The following is a 22,982-nucleotide window of genomic DNA, read 5'->3' as shown; positions in this document are numbered from 1 at the left end:
CCTGCGTACCAGTTATGTGCACCCCTGTACCAGAGCCATATTATTACTATTATATGGCTCTGCCCTGTACTACAGCAAGAGTATTCTCCGTCGGGACTTCCTGCAACAACACCACGCCGTTATCAAAGATATTCTATTGAGAAGACGATCACTACGTGACAAAAGTTTTCAAAACCGTGGCTACTGAAATCAATCTTACTAACTGCTGTCTGTGCAATTTACTCCGCGCGAGTTGGCAGACTTTATTTTGCTTACTTTAACATCATTTTTCATGGTGGGGCTAAGCCATTTCTTGGTATGGGTGTAGCCTACCCAGCCATACCCTGGCGCTGCCACTGGTGGCACGTATGGGGCAGGCCATTCTGCACATGCGTTAAATGCGTTAAATATTTTAACGCAATTAATTCAAAAAATTAATTACCGCCGTTAACGCGATAATTTTGACAGCACTAATTATATTACATTATTGCCTCTGCATTATTATCGGATAGGGTAATAACTTCATAATTAACTACGTCTGAAAGCAGAAGTCTGGGGCAAATAATTCCAAGTCTCTTCAGTGAGAATGTCACAAAATGATTTTTTTTTTTTTAAAAGAGTCAAATTCTGAGAAAAAAAGTCTAATTTGAGATGCATTGTGGGACATGTAGTTTATGGGCAACGTGCTTCTGTAAATCCTCTAATTAAAATTCAAAAATCAATATGAAACACTGCGAGCAGGCTAAAAATAGAATGTAGAGTATGGTTCTTTCACACAAGAAAACTTAATCATCACATACTGTACATGTACATGAACACCGGCAAACTCGTGCATTATAGAAGTATTCGCATGATGTGGGCCTGCATGAGTACATATCTAGGTCTGTGCATCTGCAGGAGAGTAAACAGTCCATCTGGTAACATATTGAGCTCTAGTTATAGACTCCATTAGAAGTATCCATGTACTAATTAGGTCATCTTGACCCTGGTGAGCCAACCTTTCCCTGCTTCGTGGTTGCCCTGCAGCCATGCAGGAGATGGGCCAACACAAAAGAGGGTGATGTAAGAGCCGAATAAGCGGTGCCCTTTCAGAGGCAAAACACACACACACACACACACACACACACACACACACACACACACACACACACACACACACACACACACACACACACACACACACACACACACACACCACACACACACACACACACACACACACACACACACACACACACACACACACACACACACACACACACACACACACACACACACACACACACACACACACACACACACACACACACACACACTGCACTCACTGCACTCACCTATAGGTAAGGGTAAAAAGATTGTGACAATAGCAACTTTTGATATTTCTTTTGTAGCTCGTAGACGAGGATCTGACTAAGAAACACTGAGATTAAGATGACAGGTTGAGGTGTTGCTTCGCTTCTTGTCATAGATTCTGTCTGAATTGTGTAAATGCATTTATATAAGACAGACAGAATGAGAGTGAAGTGCTTATATTCAGGGGTTTAAAATACACCAACATTTCGTCCTCAGGTGGATATATTGCTAAAGCTTTTTACCAAGTCAAGGAAAATAAAAAAAGATGATATTCTTTCAAAGTAGAGCTATGATATAACAAAACGTTTTTGAAAGGACAACGTTGACTAAGACTAAATTAATCAATAATGTAGAGCCAGATTGCTCTACTTTCCCAGTTGACTGACTGCTCACTGCAGGTGGCTAGTTTCTCATTCTGTTCTCATTTAGAAACAACAAAATGCTCTAAGACTGTTTGCATGACATAATTGTATATTAAAAAGGAGAGAGGTGTCACAAAACTGTGGTCAACCGTCAAAGATATTGCCGAAACGCTGCATCTGTGCCTTTAATTTTCTTTGTATATTATAATGTGGGTACTTTTCTGATGTGGTAATGCATGAAGGACTTTGTTCGGATTTTATTGGATTTTTGCATCAATGTGATCGATGACGTTTTTATTTCTCTTTGGGCATTTAATTCACTCATTAACCAAAATAATAAATATTACTGTCTGAATATTAAAAGTTATGTTTATTTTATTAATGAAGCACATCGCAAATTTATAAAAGGGTCGCTCATAGTGAGTAACCCTCAGATAATTATCCCCTGATCCTGCAGTTCCCTTTGCTGAGTGATTTAGCTGTTTTTGGTTTTACTCTTGCTGCTATCATATCATCAAAACATCAACTCTTCACCAGCTGCTCAGCACCAAACAAAGAAAACAGACACCGTAAGTGATAGCTGGTAAACAATGAGAAGCGCTTAGCAGAAAAAGAGCCAAATATTTCCGGCAGGAGTGGGCTGACACCAAAAAAGAGCCAATAGAGTGGATGTTGTGCTTCCATCCCCCCAGTTGACAGAAACATGATCCAAAATTAATAGTAGTATTTCTCTATGTGTGAATTAGTTGATAATATATCAATGTTGAGTCCACAGCTTGTTTCTGCTGCCCCCAGGCGGCTTAAAAAAACAACCGCTATTTTAAAATTAAGCCAGCAAAAGTTTCTTCATCGTATATCCAGAAAAAAATATATATTTTCCTCAATATATATAATGATATACCTACAGAGCAGGGGTGTCAAACTCAATTTCATTGCGGGCCATGTTCGCATTATAGTTGCACTCAAAACGCCGGTTGTAACTTTAGGACTATTTAAAAATGCATAATAAATATGTAATATATATCAAATAATGTATTCTATTACATTATTGCCTCTGCATTGGATTATTATCGGATAGGGTAATAACTTCGTAATTAACTACGTCTGAAAGCAGAAGTCTAGGGCAAATAACTGCAAGTCTCTTCAGTGAGAATGTCACAAAATGGTTTAAAAAGAAAAGCCAAATTATGGAAAAAAAAAAGTTACATTTAAAAAGAGAAAAGTCAAATTCTGAGAAAAAAAGGCATATTTGAGATGCATTGTGCTCCATGTATGGGCATCGAACTTCTGGAAAGCGGCATGTAACTGTATAGCAAACATATCATATTTTTTGCAGGCTCTTGTGGGGCCACAGAAAATGAAGTCGCAGGCCGGATTTGGCCGCCGGGCCTTGAGTTTGACACCCCTGCTACTGTATAGAGGATCTCATCACTCTCGCCCACCACTAAAGAGATATTCAAATACAGAGTAATTGTATTTATATTTACCCTTTCTTAATTTCAGTGTTAAGTGTCTACAGATATGTTTATCCGGATCCTTCCTTGAGACTACACCTGAATGTGTGCTATATGTATCCATAAGTGTGTATATTGTTTATGTTAAGGTAAAGTCACTCCAGCTGTGTTTTCTATACAACAACAGTCCCAGCAGCAGGGTCCGGACTGCTCATCCTCTCGCTGCGATGTATGTATCCACTCCTTCCTCCTCTCCTCTTATTCTCGGTAGTTTTTTTATTTTTACAACCCATTGTTATCAAAGCTCCAGTTATTATCTTTGAAAATAAACGCAGAGTTGTCATCAGTCACATGGGATTAGGAGCCACGCCACAGGCTTGTTATGCTATTTTGGAAAGAGAGAGAGATCTCTATTGTCCATGCTGCTTTTCAAATGTCGTATGAAGGACTTTCTTGCATTTATCCGGAGATTGTGATTATCGTTGATAAAGAATAAAACATTTAACATGGCTTGAACACATGGTTTGATGGCATGTAAACACCATTGTATGGACTTCAGAGGAAGAAGTGGTTTGATACAGTGAAGCCTAAATGTCTGTGCTCGCCTCAGCAGAGTAACGTCTTTCTTAATAGCCTAGGTGAAAGCACTTTAAACGAGACAATGATGGAGTGGTAATGACAGAAGTGGCAAAGGGCAAAGAGGAGAAGGACTTAGTATGGAGAGAGGTAGAAAATAATAGACAGGATAGTGTAAAAATGTTCCCTTGTACAAAGTCAGTGGTTCTGTCTCCTTGAGAGCTGTCTACTCCCTCGTCAGTGAGAAACCCCACCTCCCCCTGAGCTTCTCCCCTCCCCTCACCTCCTCCTTCAGTCTCTGGCCGAGGAATCCCAGGCAGCGTTTAATTGCAGAGTGCAAAAAGCTTTGGTTTGGCTAATGAGCTCAGCAGCACCGGAGCTGGGACTCTTTTAACGCACATCTCTGAGAGACAGAAACACATATGGAGTCCTTTTTCCTGGCGGCTGGATTCTAGGTGGAAGAGAAAGGAAGAAGTCCTAAATTCAGGTACAGACGACTGTGAGAGAATATACCAGAGGCAGGATACGGAGTAAGGAGAGGTGGAGTGAGAGAGAGGAGAGCGGGAGAGGGGAGGGGAGGAAACGGGAAAAACACAGTCAGAGAGAGAGAGAGAGAGAGAGAGAGCGGGAGAGGGAGAGAGAGAGAGGGAGAAAGAGAGAGAGAGAGAGGAGAAGAGAGAGAGAGAGAGAGAGAGAGAGAGAGAGAGAGAGAGAGAGAGAGAGAGAGAGAGAGAGAGAGAGACCAGAAGCCTGCAGCAGCAAATGAGACAGCACAACGAGGCGGGAGAGGTAGAGAGACGGGAGGGAGGTGGAGAGGGGCCCCGTGCAGGAGAGAGGGCTACAGGGTGAGGAAGAAGGAGTTGAGAAAAAGTTAGAAGTAAGAGAGAGAGGGTCCAGGAAAAGAGTGGTGCAAAGATTAACAACTGCAGGAGAGAAGAAGAAGGGAAACAACAGACAGGAAGGAAGGGGAGGTGCTGGGTAGAGAGGAGGTAAAAAAAAAAAAAAGAGCTGAAGAAAAGTTTTCCTTGTGGGAAGACGCAGATGAGGAAAACAGAGCGAGTGAATGAGAGAGCCGAGAGGGGAGGAAACCAATTGTTTTCTAAAGCGTTTTCCACTCAAGCCCCTGGACTTCTTTGGACATGTACACAGAAGGCGCACAAACAACGGGACACCACCGGTTTCACCAGCAGCAGCACATCAACAACACAAGCCCCTGCTCCTGCCAGCACTGCGTCCTCTATGATCCGCCAGCGTTCAGCCATCACGGTGGGCCGGGATACCCACCAGCATCAGAGAGACACACGGACCACCCATCTCTGGACTGCAGGAGAGACATCCAGGCTCCTCGGGTTAAAGATGTAGGAGGGAGAGCTTTGGTGGTGGACAGAGCAGAGAGGAGCGGTCATCGCAGCCCACAGAGGAGGCCTGTGTTCGGGGGGCCGGACCCTCACAGCCAGTCACACGACTTCAGCCAAGTTTGCCCCTGGGAGCTGAACCCTGCCCAGTGGAGCTACCCTCCGGAGCCCGGGGTGAGACACTACCCGTCTGTCAGGGAACAGTGTGGCTGTGTGGGGCGCGGCGACACCAAGGCACACCCCTTTAAAGCCGGGATACCTCATCCTCTCCCACATCTTCAGGTCAAAGGTCAAGGGTACCGACACAGGAGGACGGTCCGGTACGTCTGCGTGGACGAGGAGGAGGAAAGCTATGGTTGTAAATCTGAGAACTATCATTCGGAGCCCCATAAGCTTCACATAGGTCACATCAAGCCGAATGGCCACTGTGGACCGAGGGCGGTGTTCTTCGAGGGAGGGGAGGAAAGAGATAGAGATCAGGACCGGAGCAGACTGAAGGGTGGATCAGAGGAGGGCTGTAATGGACGCAGTAGCTCTCACAAAGGGTTTTTCCCCACAGAAGTCCCCCAAAAACAGTTGAACCAAAGCAGACAGAAGGGGTCCTGCGTCCCACCCTCTGGCATCACCAACCCCAGTCCTGAGCCCTCAAAACCCACGACTCACAGCGACCACCGGAGCCAGGAGGTGGTGAAGCAGAAGAGGAGGCAGGACTCAGTGAGAGATCAAATCAGACAAGTGGTGACACATCTGGAGGATGTGTTGGGGGGTCTGAAGCAGGTTCACGTGGAGATGAAAGAGGTAGGAGGGTCTATTATTATGGATGTTTATTCTTTACAGATCTCGTCCGGATATAGTGACATTTAAAACGATCATCACAAAGATGTGGAGATTCAGTCTGACACACGTCTGTGTTCCTGCGAGCATGCTGACTGCATTGTTTGTGACGGTCATCACCTCGTACCGAAGTGATGATTGAGACCGATTTGCTCTGACCTTTAGCAGGCTATAATTGTCAGTGAGCCGACCAACACTTTAAAAAGCTTGGCTTGAGACCGTTACTAAGTTGTGCCTTGCTCTTACAGTCTCCATTTTATATCCAGCTGTAACATCGCATTGATTCACAGCTACATGTGTGCAAGGGCTAACATATAGTCAGGCAGCAACATTACAAACAGCTGCATGAAGGTGAATTAGGACAGTTGGCAACACAAGGGTTAGAGGAGATGTGGATTAATGCTTCAACTTTAGCACAGTCAGTGACAAACATGTGGTTATAAATACACTCAGTGGTGGAAGACGTACTGAGATGTTTTACTGTGCAGCAATTCAACAATGCAACTCCATTACCAGTTAAAGCCCTGCATTTAGATATGGCCCACAGGAGTTAGGAGCACCGAAGAATTATCACCAAAAACAGAATAACGAAAGTACTAATTCGTGATTCTAGCTGTTAGTTTGTATTCACTGTAAAGCCCCCTGAGACACATGTGTGATATTGGGCTATATAAATAAACTTTGATTGAAGGTTTGAACTATTTAAACAGCTAGATAGTTTAGTCCAGAGTTCTCCAACCACGGGGTCGTGCCCCTCCAAAGGGTCAGGAGATAAATCCAAGGGGTTATGAGATGGTTAAGGGGAGGGGAGAGGACACAAGTAAATCCATCTTTGAACATTTGTACCTTTTGTGAAATATTGGAAAGTTGTACTTCTTTTTTAAATGACAATGAAACTTCTCTCTTTAGAGGTGAAACGTATCTTTGGTAGAACTGAAAACAACAACAATTGGTTATTTAAAAAGGGGCCTTAAATTAATACTTTTTATTTTGTGTCGGGTCACAGGCCCCCAAATGTTTGGAAACACTGCTTTAAAGATTAAGAATCCTTTGTTTTGTTAAAGATTATTATGTGGAATCGTAATATGAAAAGTACATGATGACCATAAGTAAGTCTGGACACGTATTGACTCTCATTATTATCATTCAGGTGGTCGAGCAGATTGATCGTCTCACAGCGAGTATCGACCTCAGCGATGAGGCACCCTGCATCACTCAGGGGACGTCCAGTTACTTATCCTCTCATCCTGGCGACCTCCGGCTGGCCCTGTTGCCCAATCACAAGCCTGCTCCGGTCCCGATGTCGCAACACGTGGAAGAAGATCGCATCATCTTAAGAACAAACTCTCCTTCTCCTGTTCACATGGCGTCCGTCGTTAAAACCAGCCGCTTCACTCCACCCATCCACAATAAAGACATCAACCATGAGAGGCCGGGGTTAAATGGCCACTTGCCTCACCTGTGTCCCCCCAGAGACCCCCACCATGTCGGCCAAACTCACCCTGAGCAACTCCCACACAGCCTGGACCCTAAAGTCATTATCGGGAACAGCACCTCTAATTCTAGGACTCAGAAGCCTCCTGTTTACCCCCAAAATGGGCGCTATGGGAAGGGCCCTCATCCGAAGCCTGTGAGACCCCCTGTGTACCCCGAGAGAGGCAGGGAGAGCACCAGCATGGTGTGAGGAAGGGGGAAGTGGTCTGCCCCGGTGCCAAAGGGGGCCTGAAACATGAGACCCTGCTGCAGCGAGTGGAGGTCAGAGTGGGACCAGGCAGGGGAACAACTCATGGTGAGTTCACACACAAGAGCACTTTTCTCCCCCTCTGTTTACACTGTTGATGTTTCCATCTCAGCTGATGACGTCGGCCTCGTTTACTGGCAGCGTAGTTTTCAAAGTCATAAATGAATTGCAGTGTTTCTCCTTTCTCTTGCAGTGTGTGTGTGTGTGTGTGTGTGTGTGTGTGTGTGTGTGTGTGTGTGTGTGTGTGTGTGTGTGTGTGTGTGTGTGTGTGTGTGTGTGTGTGATGTCTGTGTGTGGGCGGCAGCGGAGGGGGCGTAACGTGTCTGCTGTTGTTGATGTCACATGATCCTTCACCACACTGCAAAATGTGTCAGTCTGGGCTCGGGAAATGAGAAATGTGTATTTGTTTTTCAGTTTAGTGACAATCAGCCTGGAGGGTGATCAAACTCCATATGTTGAAGCAAAGTTGAACTTTTACGAGTAGATTTAAGTTATATCTGCAAAACAACATTACTACCAATCTTAAAACCTTCATCTCAAAATTGTATTTAAGTAGAAAAGATGTTGACAACTGTTTTCATCACATCAACCTGAAAGCAAAAAGGAGGATTAAATCTCAATGGAGACTTTTTCTCGCAGTGTTGCTTAGTCATTACTTCGAAGGAACTGAAAGTTGGCGGGAGCTCAGAGGTTTTTGGCAAAGGAAGACCCCACAGCCGCTTGACTGAAATCATGTGACACAAACGAGGCGTCATTATATTTACAGGAAGAGCCTTACTTCAGAAGTGGCTTAGTTTACTGTCAGAGGTGGGTGAGGAGGAGCTTTCTTCTCGTGCCACAGAGTTAATAACAAGATGACGAGAAAGCCCCTGCAGCTGATGTGGGGAATTAAACAAACAGTTCCTTCTGAAAGTCCACCTTTGCAGAAGCTGCATGTTTCTGCACTTCCCTCTTGTGCAGAGTATGCGTAACTGCAATCTATTTTTCTAGCCTGTCTGAGTTGGGCAAGCACAATCTGGTTTTAATCATAAAACCTCCTGGCCACGTGCCAGAAAAGAGCGAGGCAACCTCTCGGTGTATTTGTGACGTCGTCCATATAAACATCAGCACAGTGAAGCAGCTCCTCGCTTTGTGCTGCAGCCAGAGACGCGCTGAAGCTTCAGGTCGAGGCTGGCAGCCAGAGAATCGGGGAGAAACAGTGCAAATGCTTGAGTTTTCAATTATAGAGAGACAAGAGTTTAATTAGTTGAAAGTGTAATGTAGCTGTTCAACACGGCACTCTCTTTTCACTTTCAAAGTCTTTCAGAGCAGCTGACATTTTAAAGGCCTGAATTATCCGAATTAATCACCCAGAGCAGATTTGGGGTGAAAAATGCTAGCACAACATATTTTACACTACGCAACCCAGTGACACACACACACACACACACACACACACACACACACACACACACACACACACACACACACACACACACACACACACACACACACACACACACACACACACACACACACACACACACACACACACGCACGCACACGCACGCACGCACACACACACACTTATTAATACTTCTACTTTATAGTTTATCTTTAACCTTTATAAATGTTCCCTTTCACTATCCTCTGTCTTGTGTTCAAAGGAAACTATTACGTTCTTCTAATGAGGTTGTTAGTGGTGTTGGGTTCATGTTTAGACACAAATTACATGGGGCAATTAACTGGATCAACATCAACAACAATAATTGCATAAAACAATTGTTTAGAAAATAGGTAATAGGAAATACATCAGTACTTGATTACCCATAGAGAAATGTAAGTGTTTTCTTAGAAAAAACAAAAGCATATTATATTTGAAGGAACGTCTATTTGTTCTGAAAGTAATAATAAACTTCCTAGCCCTGTAGTTGTAAGGGATCAACAATTGCTCATGTGTTGTTCATGGATAGATAAAGGAGAAATAGAAAAACAAATTAGCTTAAAACAAGGCTGGGTTAGGATACTGTTGAACCCCGAAGATGAAAAAGAAAGTGATGCAAATTCGGATAATTACATTCAAACTAAGGCTGATACAAACTCGGTAATTGCCCCACAGATCCCTGAGGCCTTACAAGCCCCAGCTGTGTCCATCGTAATAATAATGGGTCCTGTGTCTTCAATTTTAAAGAGGACATAGTATACTACTTTAAGTAAGTAAGAACTCCCTCTGGGGGGAACTTTGGGATTGTCGCCCTTGCAGACCATTGACATGCACACAAACCTTTAAAACACACTACAGGAAAGGGAATACTAAAAAAGTCTAAGAGAGCCTCTTTTAAAACGTCAGTATTGCAGTTTATTTAGTGCTTTCACGGGGCACATTCCTGATTAGGTTTCTGCTTAATAAGATTGCCACATACACATTGGTGCACTGCAGTTTGAGGCCAGGTCGTTTTCCTGCGTAGGAGTCCTGGATTCTGCAGCTCTGGGCTGAACGTGTCACTCATGTTTATTCTGTTTTCAGGTCTGTTCTTGTTGGAAGAGCAACAGGTTTCACACATGGAATCAAATCAATTGGTCTATTCTTTTGATTTGAATGAAATCCTGATGAAACACAATCTGAGCAAATAAGTGACACATAGATAGTAAAGACATTTAGTTCGGATCAACATCATAAGATCATAACGACTCATGATTTTATACTTTCAGTCTAGTATTTTTACTTATTTTTCTACTTTGTATTCACATTATGTGATAGTATGCTTTGTGCTTCTGTTGCTGCACCATTGATTGCCTTTTGATTGCATAAAGTGAGAGTCAATAGGGGAGCGCAGCTCATGCCGCAGGGCATTCTGACCCAGCCCAGTCTCCTAAAAATAACATCCCATACAATGAAAAACAATAACGTTTTGAGGGAAACATATTTTATCCTAAATTATGGTCCCAGTTTTTACACACGCGGTTAAGTTTTGGCAGCAAAAATACTTAGTTAAGTTTATTTAAAGAGTATGGTTTGGGTTCAAATTAAGACGTTTTTTACACAACTTAAAGAGGCTCTGTTATACTCCTTTCCAGTATTTTGTGATACTAAAACATACTAAAGTACTACTGTGAAATGTCTCCATGCTTTAATGTTCAAAAGGGTCTTTATCTTTCTCATACTGCCTGTGCTGCAGCACCCTCTTTTTAGCTGTCCGGCTCCGTTGTGTTCAACCGCTTAGAGATGTCCCGCCCCTTAGCCAATCACGTACAATGTGTTGCAGCGCTAGCCAATAGAAGAGTGAGTGTTACATCGTGATGTCCCTATGTTACAGAAGGCAACAAAGGAGTCCAATGTTACCTTTCGTTTGAAAGTTTAAACAAGTCAAATGTGACATTAAATTCCCATCGAAATGTAATGGACAATACATTTTTTGTGTCCTAACGTGACTTTTTTGAGACGATTATGTTTAAAAAAACATTTTAATTTCAGAAACAAGGACCTGCGTACATGTCCTCACTCTCAAGGTCTAAAGCTAGCACTTTAGAAAGACAAAAGCACATAAGCAAGCACATGTGGCTCTTGATAAAATCTGGTTTACAGAGCTCCTCCACAAGTGAGGCAACATGACTCACACCGACACCCACACCGACACACACACCGACACACACCCACACCGACACACACACACCGACACACACACCGACACACACACCGACACACACACACACACACACACACACACACACACACACACACACACACACACACACACACACACACACACACACACACACACACACACACGCACGCACACACACACACACACACACACACACACACACACACACACACACACACACACACACACACACACACACACACACACACACACACACACACACACACACACACACACACACACACACACACACACACACACACACACACACCTGGGATAACTGAGGTACAGAATCTAAATGTCTCTCTTTTTTGTTGTTGTTATGATGTTTCCAGCAGGAGCTGATGCCACTGAGAGGAGCTGTCAGCGGGAAACAGAGCACGGCCAGAAGGTGGGGATATTTCCAAAGGGAAAACTCCCCCCAAGAGTCGACCTGCGACCGTACGTCACGCAGGCACAGGAGCATGGAGGAGTGGCAGTCACACCTCTGAGAATTTAAGCTGTACTGCTTCTATTGAGGTGCAAATATTGAGCAGGGTAAACTGTGAAGATAAGGAATCTTTTCATAGCAATGTTTATTTATTTTATAATGTTTTTGTATTGCAAATAAATCTATTTTCAGGCAGCTTACACTAGTCTGGATACTTAATGTATGCTATATCAAGATTTGTATCATCCAAGCTATAGTAAAGATATGTTACCAATAAAGTTTTTCTCAAGGTTGAATGGTTGTTAAAGTATGTAATAAAACAATCAGCAAAGATGCAGGGATATTAAAAAGGTAGAGATTAAATTGCAATACAACAGACTCTGCTATGTTCACACAAATCAATCTGACTTCTCAATTGAGAGGTTGCATTGACAGCTGAATGTCCCACATTTCAATAAGAAATAAAATAATTGACGCACGCATTTCATTGCCCCCGACTCTGGTAAATTATGTATGCATTCACTTAGTCTGACATAGTAATTCCAAATGGTTGTGGATGTTGTGAAAATACTTCTCTGGCTGATCTGGAGATGGCGGTGTGAGGTCTCGCATGGCCTTATTCTGTCAGGGCGTCACAGGCCAGCCCGGCCACAGTCTGTGTTTCTGTTTGTTTAAATCTTGTCTGAGATTTTCACCACTCTGCTCTCACAAGCTGCTTCTGCTGCTATCAGAGCACACCGCTTCCCCTCTGCTACTCAAATTATCCATCCACATCGCAAAACATTCCTCACTTCCTGTCTCTTTTTATCACTGCTGGAGAGCTACAGTATTGGGTCTGATGAAAGATGACAAACTGTTAACTGTTCTGACCACTTTGTCACGCATCTTATAGAGTCATACTGTTATGGTGGCGAATGACAGAGTAGTTTGCAAAGAGTCAATAAAGCGCTGAAGGTCGGACAGATAGTTGAGGTTAAGTGTTAAAGAGCAATATCAATTGTCAAAAGCAAGATTTTAAATAAATAATGATTTTTTTCTTGGCACCCCGAGCATCCTTTTATATCATGATTCAATAATGGTATATACTAGGGCATTTTATTATTGAATAATCGTCGCATTACTTCCCATTTGAGTAATCTTTAAGAGTTTAATATGTCAGGAAATTGTGATACATTTCCTCAGTGAAACCGAAAATCAGGGCCGTCTAGGAAAACTGCTATAGTTGTCCAGCTTTGGTCATAAAGAGATGCAATCAACTCAGTGAACAACAGATACCAAGGAGGATGCTGGCTGATGAAGAAGACGAAGTAAGCTAGGTAGCCAATATAAGGCTTGGTCATCTTGCCAAATAGTGAGCCTGTGTTGATGTATGAAAACTATGTTAGAACTGGTTTATAAAAGGTTCTTAATGATTAATAAAGTGTTTACAACCTAATTAATAATGTAATTATAAACTCTTTATGAATCCTTTATAAGGGTAGTCTTATTGTAAAGTGGTACCGAATACTCAAATAGCTCTTATTTAAATCACAATGTCCTAAATGTGTTTTTAATTCCTTAAAAGCTAAATCCAGAGATATCTGTCGTGCTCTTTTTGGCTTTATATGCCAGTAAGCAACAGTTATAGGATTGAAAATGGCTGTATGACTGATAATGCTGTATCCAGTTCTCTTTATACATCTAAGGTTACGGCGAGCTCACTAAATATGCTCATGTTCAAATGAATCTAACGTTCCATCTAACAACTACACAGATATGCATTAAACTATTCACTTTAAATGTTATTTAACAACAAAAAAAGGTCTACATCCTCACATTTAAGAAACTGGAACCTGATAATGTTTGCTTAATAAATGCCTCAAGTGATTGACTGGACTATTAAATCATGGGCAGCATTGTATCTCTTAAAATCTGTGTTTTATTGCAAGATCAAATATTAAATATTTGTATAGCTTAGTCATGAACTGTGTCAGAACATGTTCCATATTCCAGATTCAACATCCCTCTGCGTGCTATTCATAGGAGAGGCCTGTTTTGGCAGCCAGATAAAAGTATTGTCTGAAAAAGACCTTTCCCCAAACTCTTCTATTTCTAACTCCAACTTTCAAAACAAATGTCTTGTTCAGAACGCTTTGTGAATGCCAAGTTGGAATCGGAAAAACAATCATCAATCCTCAATCCTCAGAGCGATCACTTTAAGGTCTGCAGGCCTGGATCTCAGTAATGTCTGCCGCACCTAAAGCCTCTTGGACTTTGAGAAAGGCCATGTCTCGGCCGGCTGTCCAAGTCTGAGCCTTTCTGCATACCCAGTCTGTGAATCTTGTCAGACAGAAGGCACACCGTTTGAGCCCTTGGCCGTGCCGCCTTAGCAAATACAGGAATGACTGGAATTTCAGACAGAGATTCAGACCAAGAACAGCACTCGCTCGTTTGTCTTATCTACCCAAAAATAATACATAAGTAGGATGCTGGTAATACCACAAGTGTCAGATTGCTGTCTAGAAGAGTATTGTTTCCTGGTGTGTTTGGATTCTGGATGGAAAACCACAACATGCTGAACAACTTCAGTCTGAGAGGCTACAACCTGATACTGACACGCTGATCAGTGCTAATAAACCCAACAAACCTCAGAATACTTTGGAAACAGGCAGGAAGACAGAAAAAAACTCAAAGGAATAATGTGTAGTTCTAATTGATGGAAAGTGAATTCACTGGAAAAACAAAGAGATCAGATTTAAAATAAGCTATGTCCTCTGAGATACAAAAGTCAGCAAAGAAATCTGAAAGGTCAGTACAGACTGTCAGTACAGAAAGTTTGTATTGTTTAGCGTGGTGACATTTGTGAATGGATCTCAAACCAGGGAATGAACTTTCCTTCTCTATCGACCAAAAAAAAACCTGAAAATCGTTGTACATTTCACAATCAGGAATGTTGTGTCAGCCACTACCAGTTACAAGCTAGCAGGCTAACAAGCCACCAAGCTAATAAGCTAACAATCTAAGAACCAACATAAGCAAATAGAAGATGCTAACTTACCCTTCTGATACGTCTGCTGGACGTCGATTTTGTTGCACAGCAAACTCCTCATCTGAGACCAACATGTCTGAATCTTGTTAGCCTTATTGTACAGCTCCTTCCACGAGTCAACATAGGAGCACAACAGTAGTGGGCAGGGTGCTAGTTATATTAGCATATTTTAATATTTATATAGACAGAATTAAGAATGTAATTACATCACAGTATTTTTTATTTAAAACAGATAAGAGGGAAGAGAATCAGCTACGAAATGGTTGGATAATCAACACTGAAGACCTGTGAGAGAATGAGGCCTGCTTATATACTGCAAGGCTGATTAGTGAAACGGGAAGGAGGTGAGTAAGTGAGCAGGGAAGGTCACGTGATAGAAAAGGCGGGAAAAAGGGTATTGCAGGGCAGGATGGAGCAGGAACAGCAGAGCAGACAACAGGATAAACACACGGCTTTAGATATATTATATATCATCTTGGAAATCAAACTTACAAAGTGTTTTATAACAGGACAGAAAACAACCTTAGTAGATACTCCAAGTTGTGTTTTTTTTATATTTTTTTTAAGAAAAACTGATTACTGTGGGGTACCGTATGAACAAGATAACTTTGTACACATGATTGTCTATGAATTCAAATACGTTTTCTAAAGTCATATAATAAATACTTGTAGAAGAACTGACAACTAAAATAATTTATATTTGTTTGGACTAAATTTCCATCCAAACAGAAAAGTGCAATCCACTGTTTAAGATCAATTTGGGATTCTCTGTTTTCTTTCTGTAGACATGAAACACAATTGTAAGTAGACAATCAAACAAGGAATTCACTATTATATTAAAAAAAGGGTCTTACAGTGTTATTTGCCATAAAATAAGAAACTCGCTTTATTTTTGGGTTGTCACTTTAGGAGTGAACAAAACAGAACAGATTGCTTTACAGAATAATGAACACATGTGTTTGAAGTGAGTGCTGAATAGTTTACAGAGAGTAGTGGATCAACAATAAAAAGAAAAGAAAATTCTTTGAGCCAACTCTCCAAATACCACCCAAGACACAATACCACCCAGCTTGAGAGAGGAACACAATTCATCATGACTCCAAGATGACTGCCCTGTGTTTTGTTTCAGCGCGTTATATATTTTTCACACATTTACGAGGCTGTGTCTGCAGGTTGTGTAAGTGACCCCTGGGGTGAGGAAGTAGCCCAGTAAATCTGCCCTACACGCCCTCGCTGGTCTGTGGCTGACCCCAGCGCTGTTCTTAATCTCAACGGGATGACAGAAATGCTGAGGAATGTCTCTGCTCTGTGCCTAAACCAACCTGTCAAGACGCTCTTCTTAGGCTTTGCACGTTCCTCTGTTACGTCCCCGTCGGCTCTCATGTTGCCCCGTTTTGTTGAAATATGACCTGCAAATACCAAACCCTGGCCTTAGTAACCTCTCCAAACACAGCCCACATACGTGCAGATGCATCCGGAAAATGTCTCTACTTGCTAGTTGCTACAGTATGTTCAGTGTTGGCTGCAGGCAGATGACAAAATCCCAGCCCCTCCACACCTTACCTACCTGTATGCTGGGTTGTGTGTGTTGAAGCAAAATGAGAGGTGCCAGCCTAGCGCTTTTTTTCTGGTCTTTGCCAAAGCTGTTCTGTGCTTGACTAACGAGAGCCTCCGTCCAGATGCTAGTGCGAAGCTACACAGCTGAGCAAACAGTCACTGTCTTCTCTATAGCATGACATGTTTAAAATGACATGCCCGTCCAAAAAGGAGGAGACCAGCTGAGTTCTGAGGAACAAAATGAGCCTGACATTCATCACCTGATCGGCTTGTTAGAACAGCTTAAAGTTCAACATCCCTTGCATTTGTATTGGCTATTGGGCTGACAATGTTAGTCTGACTTTGAAGTGAATAAAGAACTTTGTTAAGAGAGTGAAAAGTGAATTTTTCATTCAGCTTCAGTTGTACTTTGTGACTTTGTGTGTATAGAATGTTTAGATCTTTAAATGTAAGCTTTTCCTACCTACCTTTTGCCAAAATAGTTACTGTCTGTAAATTGGGAAAATTCCCAGACAGGCAAGAATGGAGTTGACTGAATGGGAGATGGGGGGATTTTCCAGACACTTTCAATAACACAGACAATCTACTCTGGCAGGGAAGCACCTCTGTGACTTAATGTAAACCATTTCAATTGGGCTTAATCTTCCCGGTTCGCTGAAACTCAGTGTTCTGTTTCGCTGTAAATACCCAACATCTGTGAATTAAACAAAGTATGCATTCTCTTTAGCCTGTATGTTTTCCAGTACATCATCCAAGACCTTCAATATATATAAAAAGAGTGATTTGTTGGAGATAAACACATCTTTGAGTCAAGTACTGCAAACTCCAGAGTCAATCCAATCTACGCAGGGTTGATTTTCTACCCGTCTTTCTTTTGCTGTTTGAAACAGTCTAGTGCTTGCTGCAAAAACACATTTGTCCTTGGTAAAAACATCTTGGAATGGAGATATTGTTTGGCGGGTTGTGTCAATCCTCCCACTTAGACAAAAAATATTCAGTTCTCTTGTAAACGACTGTCTTCTTAGGCAATCCCCAAAGACGTGAATTAAGCTTAATGCAATGCTCTATGGGTTAGAAAGGAGTTTTTTTACAGCAGTCGGGAGAGACACTTCTCTCTACTGTACATGCGCAAAGGAAGAGATAGGGAGAAAAGGCTTCCATTCATGGTGCTCTGGCTGAGTTGTAGTAGATATGGCACGGCAGTATAAGATCCTGCGGCCTGTGTCTTCACAGCGGACTGTCAGCAAACATGCCGCCAGCGTCTGCTGCCGCCCTGTTTGTCTCTGAGGCCACGATCTGCACGCATCTCTCAGAGTGAAGCGCTTCTTCTCCTCAACAGGACAAGGATCAAATACTGATCCTGCACAGCACTCTTATACCTTATTTCCACTGAGGATTCTTGATTTAAAAATGTTTGAAATGACTTAAATGTGCCTTAGATATTTGGGCATTTTCAAAAGAAGAAGCCTGTGGTTATCATTCAAAAATATATTTGTTTTCTATAATAACAACTCCCTCTCTCCTTTTCCTCTTTATTGCAATAACTCCAGCATGCCAACATATTACAACCAACAAGGCTTTAGCAATATTAACAGTTTGACATAACCATTTTCAAATGTTTCATTCACTCAACAACAACAGCACACATTTATAAAACATACTTCACTATGCTACCCTTACTATTCAATATAACATTTGAAATTTGCCATTTTCTAATCTGACCACGAATAAGTGATATTCTGTATTTGTCCTATTGTCAACTAATCAAAACAGTCAGTGAATTGATCCTACAGCACTAACACACACTGTCCTGCTACTATACATACTCACTAGCTGTTGAATAAAGTCCCTTAATAATTTAGAAAATTGCTCCTATTTTAGTAATATTTGCTAAATACTCTCAAGCCGATATGTTTAGAAATAACATGTGACTTCAGTGGTAACCAATGGAGTTAGGGCTAAGAGCCACAGACTCGTAGAGAAGTTACACATTGAGGGTTGACAATAACAAAAAACAGTGTATCTTATGCTTTAAATTAACTGTGAAAAATACTGATGTACACTAACAGTACGAAGCAAGAACACAAACAAGACAAAGTGGCAACAAAACACAATTCAAGCAACAAACCAGCAATCCAGAAATACATGTATATGAACACAGTACTTTAGGCCAGAGAATACAAATATTTTGGTCATGATTTAAGGCACATTTGTAGCAAAGTTAATCTGATCTGACTAGTTTAATGTACAAAATATGTGTAAACGTTGCATTCATTTCCATTCAATGCAACACAAGACTATAGCCGTTACAATAATACTCGAGCACCAATTGCACTTTTTGTTAGTCATAGAGTTAAATATGCTGTACAGTACAGGGAGAGATGTTTGCTGTTAAAACCCTGCAGATAGTACTTGAAAAGGAGGATTTCAACTCCTGAAAAAGAAAAGAAAAAGAAACATTTAAATACACAAATCCAAATTGTAAACACACAAGGCTTCATTCAGCATCTCTCAATTGTTGATCGAATGTTTTGCCATTTTATATTTTTATTCTAAGTTTATCTGGATAGAGAGAACATCACATGCAGCGTTCATATGAAACAGAAACAGTGGTACGGTACCTTGATACTCGGCAGTTGCGTGTCTGAACATAGATTCCTGTGTATGTGATATCACATCTCACTATGTTATTGGTGAAGTCTGACTCCTGGACGCTGGAATTGGGGTTCACAGTAACCTGAACATAATCAGAAACAGTTTGAGCAGCTCTGCAGGTTTCTTAGTAAGAAACATTTCGTGGTTTTTAGAAAAATCCATAAATAACATTGTTTTTTTTGCAGATGATATGATGTTAATGTGCCATGTGTTACCTTTAAGATGTAGTTCCCTGGAGGCACATCAGTGATGTCGATCCACTGGCAGTCGATGTTGGCAGCGTAGACGTCATGGCATCCCGGGCTTAAGCCCTGAGAACACAACCGAAACACACTCATTGGCAACTCGTGGCTCTTGAGACGAATTTGACAAGATTTTTCCTACAAGTGCTGCAAATGAGGCACATTTGAGCTTAAGTTATACAAACAGTTCTTTGGAAGAGAAGCTGTTGCAAGAAACCAGCGCTGAGCCAGAATCACAGAGGCCAGACAACAGATGAAATAAGTATTCCCAGGTTCTCGGGATGTTTTCATTCTATTTTAATGACGTTCACTGAAGTTCTACTTTAAAACATTTCTCAGCAGTGGACCTGCAGTATTTGCCAACAACTCCTAGACAGGACAGTGTGCAACTCTGAGCCTTAGTCAGACACTAGGTTGTGTTGGACTTAGTAAATCAAATTCAAATGACACAGTGGAAACAGTTGTAAAACACCTGCTGTGTCTCTGGGGAAAGTGGGAATAGCCAGAAAAAACTGGCAAGTGGTTTCATTTGAAGAGAGTGGATTTTCAGGATGAAACTTTTTTTTTCAAGACTTCAGGATTGGCTAACTCAAGCTTACCCTATAAGTTGGTACAAACAAACTATATTCAGATCAAGAGATAACTACTCATTACTACCCGTTTATTTTACATTTCCCATACGGTGAATCTGTGTTATTAACATTCTCCCTGTAAGGTTTGTTATAGGCTGGCAAGTGACTTAAATGTCCAGTTTTTATGAGATCTAGTATTGAGGACAGGCTACTTTACTTGGGGGAACTGCCTTCCCGTACTTTGAACCACATAACCATGCATTTTAAACCTTAAACTTTGCATATATCTAGAGATGGCAGTGAGGGTTTCTAATTCCTTATCATTGAAGATAATACAACATTTACATCACACACTGACACTGTACTGAATAATTGTATGTTACCTGCGTGTGAGATGTACAGGCGTAGCGCCGCCTGAATCCAGGTTCACAGCCCGTGTCCTCCAGACAAAAGCTGGCTTTGTGTCCCTCGGCCACGTTACGTTCAGTGACGATGTCCAGCAGGTCGTAGTTACTGAAGGCGTCCATGCTGTGGTAGTGTCTGAAGGGGTAGAATAAAACACATTAGGCCGATCTGAGGGTGTAGTTTTTTTACCATGCAGGTTCAATCACTCTCATTCTAGGTAAACTCACTGGTGACAGCTGTGCCAGTCCCACTGATATCTGGGCTTGACAGGAAGGAAGTCCGTGGTGCCTTGGTTGATCACTTTCTGGGGGAACCGCAGCAGGACTCTGAAGTCGATGTCTCTTACGCCGGGTCCATAAGCCGACCTTGGATGGATCACAGGAGAAACAGGCATAAGTGCTAATGGCTTGCTGTCAGAGTGCAGACGTTTTATTTTGCCATTGTGCCTAATGCTTTTGGGAAAACCAGTCCAGAACATTAATATATTGACAGGACATCATGTTGGACAATCACTGCTCCATAATAACCCTATCAACAATACAGTTGTCATGCAACATTGAAAAGTGATACAGACGTAATAGAAAGTTATCCTTAAACAACCAAAGATATTGCTCAAACAAGTCAAATTAAGGTTCAATGGGCAGCCAAAACAAAGGAAATACCAGTGTGTTGAGTGTATGTGTGTGTGTGTGTGTGTGTGTGTGTGTGTGTGTGTGTGTGTGTGTGTGTGTGTGTGTGTGTGTGTGTGTGTGTGTGTGTGTGTGTGTGTGTGTGTGTGTGTGTGTGTGTGTGTGTGTGTGTGTGTGTGTGTGTGTGTCTGCTTCAGTGTCTACATTCTGGTGAAGTGAATCATTTTGGCACAATAGCTCACCTGGCTAGACAATTCTCCTCGGCTGCACAGCGGAGTGCAAACATCTGCATGCGCTGGATATAAGCACCGGCCTGGATGGCATACGGGTCTGGCACGAGGTCTGGCAGTCCTGAGGAGACGGTTAAAGGGACAAAGCGTTTTGTAATTCTGAGATCTGTATGAGTCATAGTCACTTTATTCACCAAATGTACTCAGGACTTGCCTTGAGCCATAAGAAAGAAAGATAAGAGGTTAGAAAAATGTAAATACAATCAATTAATGTTTATTTATATATGCAATATATTTAATGATTATATACAGTTCAGGATGATAATGCTATGCTACATTCAGGCTATTGTTTGGCAATGTATGCAAATGATTATAATGCACATTAAAAGACTGATGGCTATGCTGCCTAATGCTGTGTTTGCACCTTTTGGACAGTTTACACAGTATGCAGGCTTACTATCTCCCATGTGGTGTGTGTTTCTTGCTCAGAATAATTAATTGAAATAGAGTCCAGGCTGAAAGTATACGAGCAGCTGTTTGTTAATTATAAGTGTTTAATATCGCTGAGCTGCCAGACCAGGATTGAAAGCCCTAATAAGATGTTATCCCTTCTGGTAATTTAGTTGTTTCCTTTACTTGAGTGAGAAATTGATTTAAAATAACACCTGATGATTCAAACGTAAGATTTGGCCATGATCATTTGAATCCATGCAAATAAGAAGGCTTTACATGTTCCATGATTATGATACTTAACTTACCATTTTGGAAATATCCTGTACCATAACCTGTGACAGGCGGACGGCGGTTGCGGGCCGATGACCTCCCTCTGGTGGGATATGAGTTGTAGAAAACCGAATTTCTGTGGTTCTTTAATGGGTTTCGAGGGTCGTCGTTAGCCATGTTCTCTTCGTTAGCCATGTTCTCTCCGTTAGCATTTGCCTCGTTAGAACCAGCCTGACTGAGTGCAGTGGAAAGAGCAGGGGCTTCAGGTACCCTCTCCAGACTGGTTGGATGTGCTGAGATGGATTGATCGGTATGCGCGTGTTGCATGGATACAGCCATCGCCTCTGGCACCGCGCGTAAAGGCTGGTATTGCGCACCGGGCCCCGGATCTCCTCCTCTGGTGTACAGAGCATCCATACGACTTCTCCTCACGGGTAGGTCTCTAACTCTTCCCGGTGCAGAGGCGTTGACGGTATTGGGGTGTACAGGGATTGAGCGCCGCGTGGCCACATAACCTGCAGCTCCGGGAGGGCGCTGATCAGTCCTCACCTGTCTGGACTCAGCCTGTCCGGGTCTTATCGGAGTGGCTCTTCTATGGGCTCCCGGCATTTGGCTCCAGGTGCCATCCCTTCTGCCACTCACATAAACCCTCGACTGGCTTCTGGACCGAACCGGAGCATGGTACTCTGAGCCGGTGCTCATTAAACTATAAATCTGCCCGTTGTTCTCCCACTGGATCCGGTTTCGCCAGGGGCCAACTGTGCGCTGCTGCTGCTGCCCAAACATGAGGGGAAGTTGTCCATGGAAAAAGTATAACAATAAGAGTGACCATTGTGCCATTGCAATTAAACTAGAAAAAACAAGTCACTCCTGTAAGTTAGTGATAAATAAGACTGTGGTGTGAATTGCACGCGCAGATGTTGCTTTGTGGAAAGTGGATGAAAAGCAGGAGTGCAGCTCTGACACAGAACACCATATCAGTCCTCAGGGGGAGAGCAGAGGAGGGCTGGAGGCTTTCTCCTGCTCACTTATCGAATCCCAGTTTCTTACGCAAAGTCAAACTTTCTAGCAAGAAGATTTAACCCATGCCTCTCCGTGGCTTCGTTCTGTTACACAATACTTACACAAGGACGTTTGCTCAGTAAACTTTACGCACAGGTGTTAACTGAAGTCATCTCAATGTTAACGTTCAACCTGGATATTGGCAGGAACC

The 22,982-nt window shown here is 42.3% G+C and overlaps 2 protein-coding genes across 3 annotated transcripts; one reads left to right on the top strand and one right to left on the bottom strand.

The window, feature by feature from the left end:
• Positions 1–4,420: 4,420 nt before the first annotated feature.
• Positions 4,421–12,771, top strand: LOC117462859 (uncharacterized). 2 transcript variants are annotated; one of them, XM_034105205.2, is made up of 3 exons: positions 4,421–5,877; positions 7,064–7,702; positions 11,637–12,771. In XM_034105205.2, the coding sequence occupies exons 1-2, from the start codon at positions 4,864–4,866 to the stop codon at positions 7,595–7,597; spliced, it is 1,548 nt and encodes a 515-aa protein (XP_033961096.1). In that variant the 5' UTR covers positions 4,421–4,863; the 3' UTR covers positions 7,598–7,702; positions 11,637–12,771. The 2 variants fall into 2 exon arrangements, with proteins under 2 accessions (XP_033961096.1, XP_033961095.1); XM_034105204.2 differs by having other exon boundaries at positions 11,634–12,771.
• Positions 12,772–17,832: 5,061 nt separating this feature from the next.
• Positions 17,833–22,744, bottom strand: LOC117462514 (protein-lysine 6-oxidase-like). The gene is made up of 7 exons (XM_034104773.1): positions 21,805–22,744; positions 21,059–21,167; positions 20,415–20,552; positions 20,166–20,322; positions 19,184–19,279; positions 18,935–19,050; positions 17,833–18,747 (listed from the first exon to the last, which is right to left on the bottom strand). The coding sequence occupies exons 1-7, from the start codon at positions 22,607–22,609 to the stop codon at positions 18,741–18,743; spliced, it is 1,428 nt and encodes a 475-aa protein (XP_033960664.1). The 5' UTR covers positions 22,610–22,744; the 3' UTR covers positions 17,833–18,740.
• Between the last annotated feature and the right edge of the window lie 238 nt (positions 22,745–22,982).

This window comes from Pseudochaenichthys georgianus, chromosome 17 (genome assembly GCF_902827115.2).
Source record: "Pseudochaenichthys georgianus chromosome 17, fPseGeo1.2, whole genome shotgun sequence".
Classification (NCBI taxonomy): Eukaryota; Metazoa; Chordata; class Actinopteri; order Perciformes; family Channichthyidae; genus Pseudochaenichthys; species Pseudochaenichthys georgianus.
Note: the sequence above shows the minus strand (reverse complement) of the source record. Positions and strands in the feature narration are given on the sequence as shown.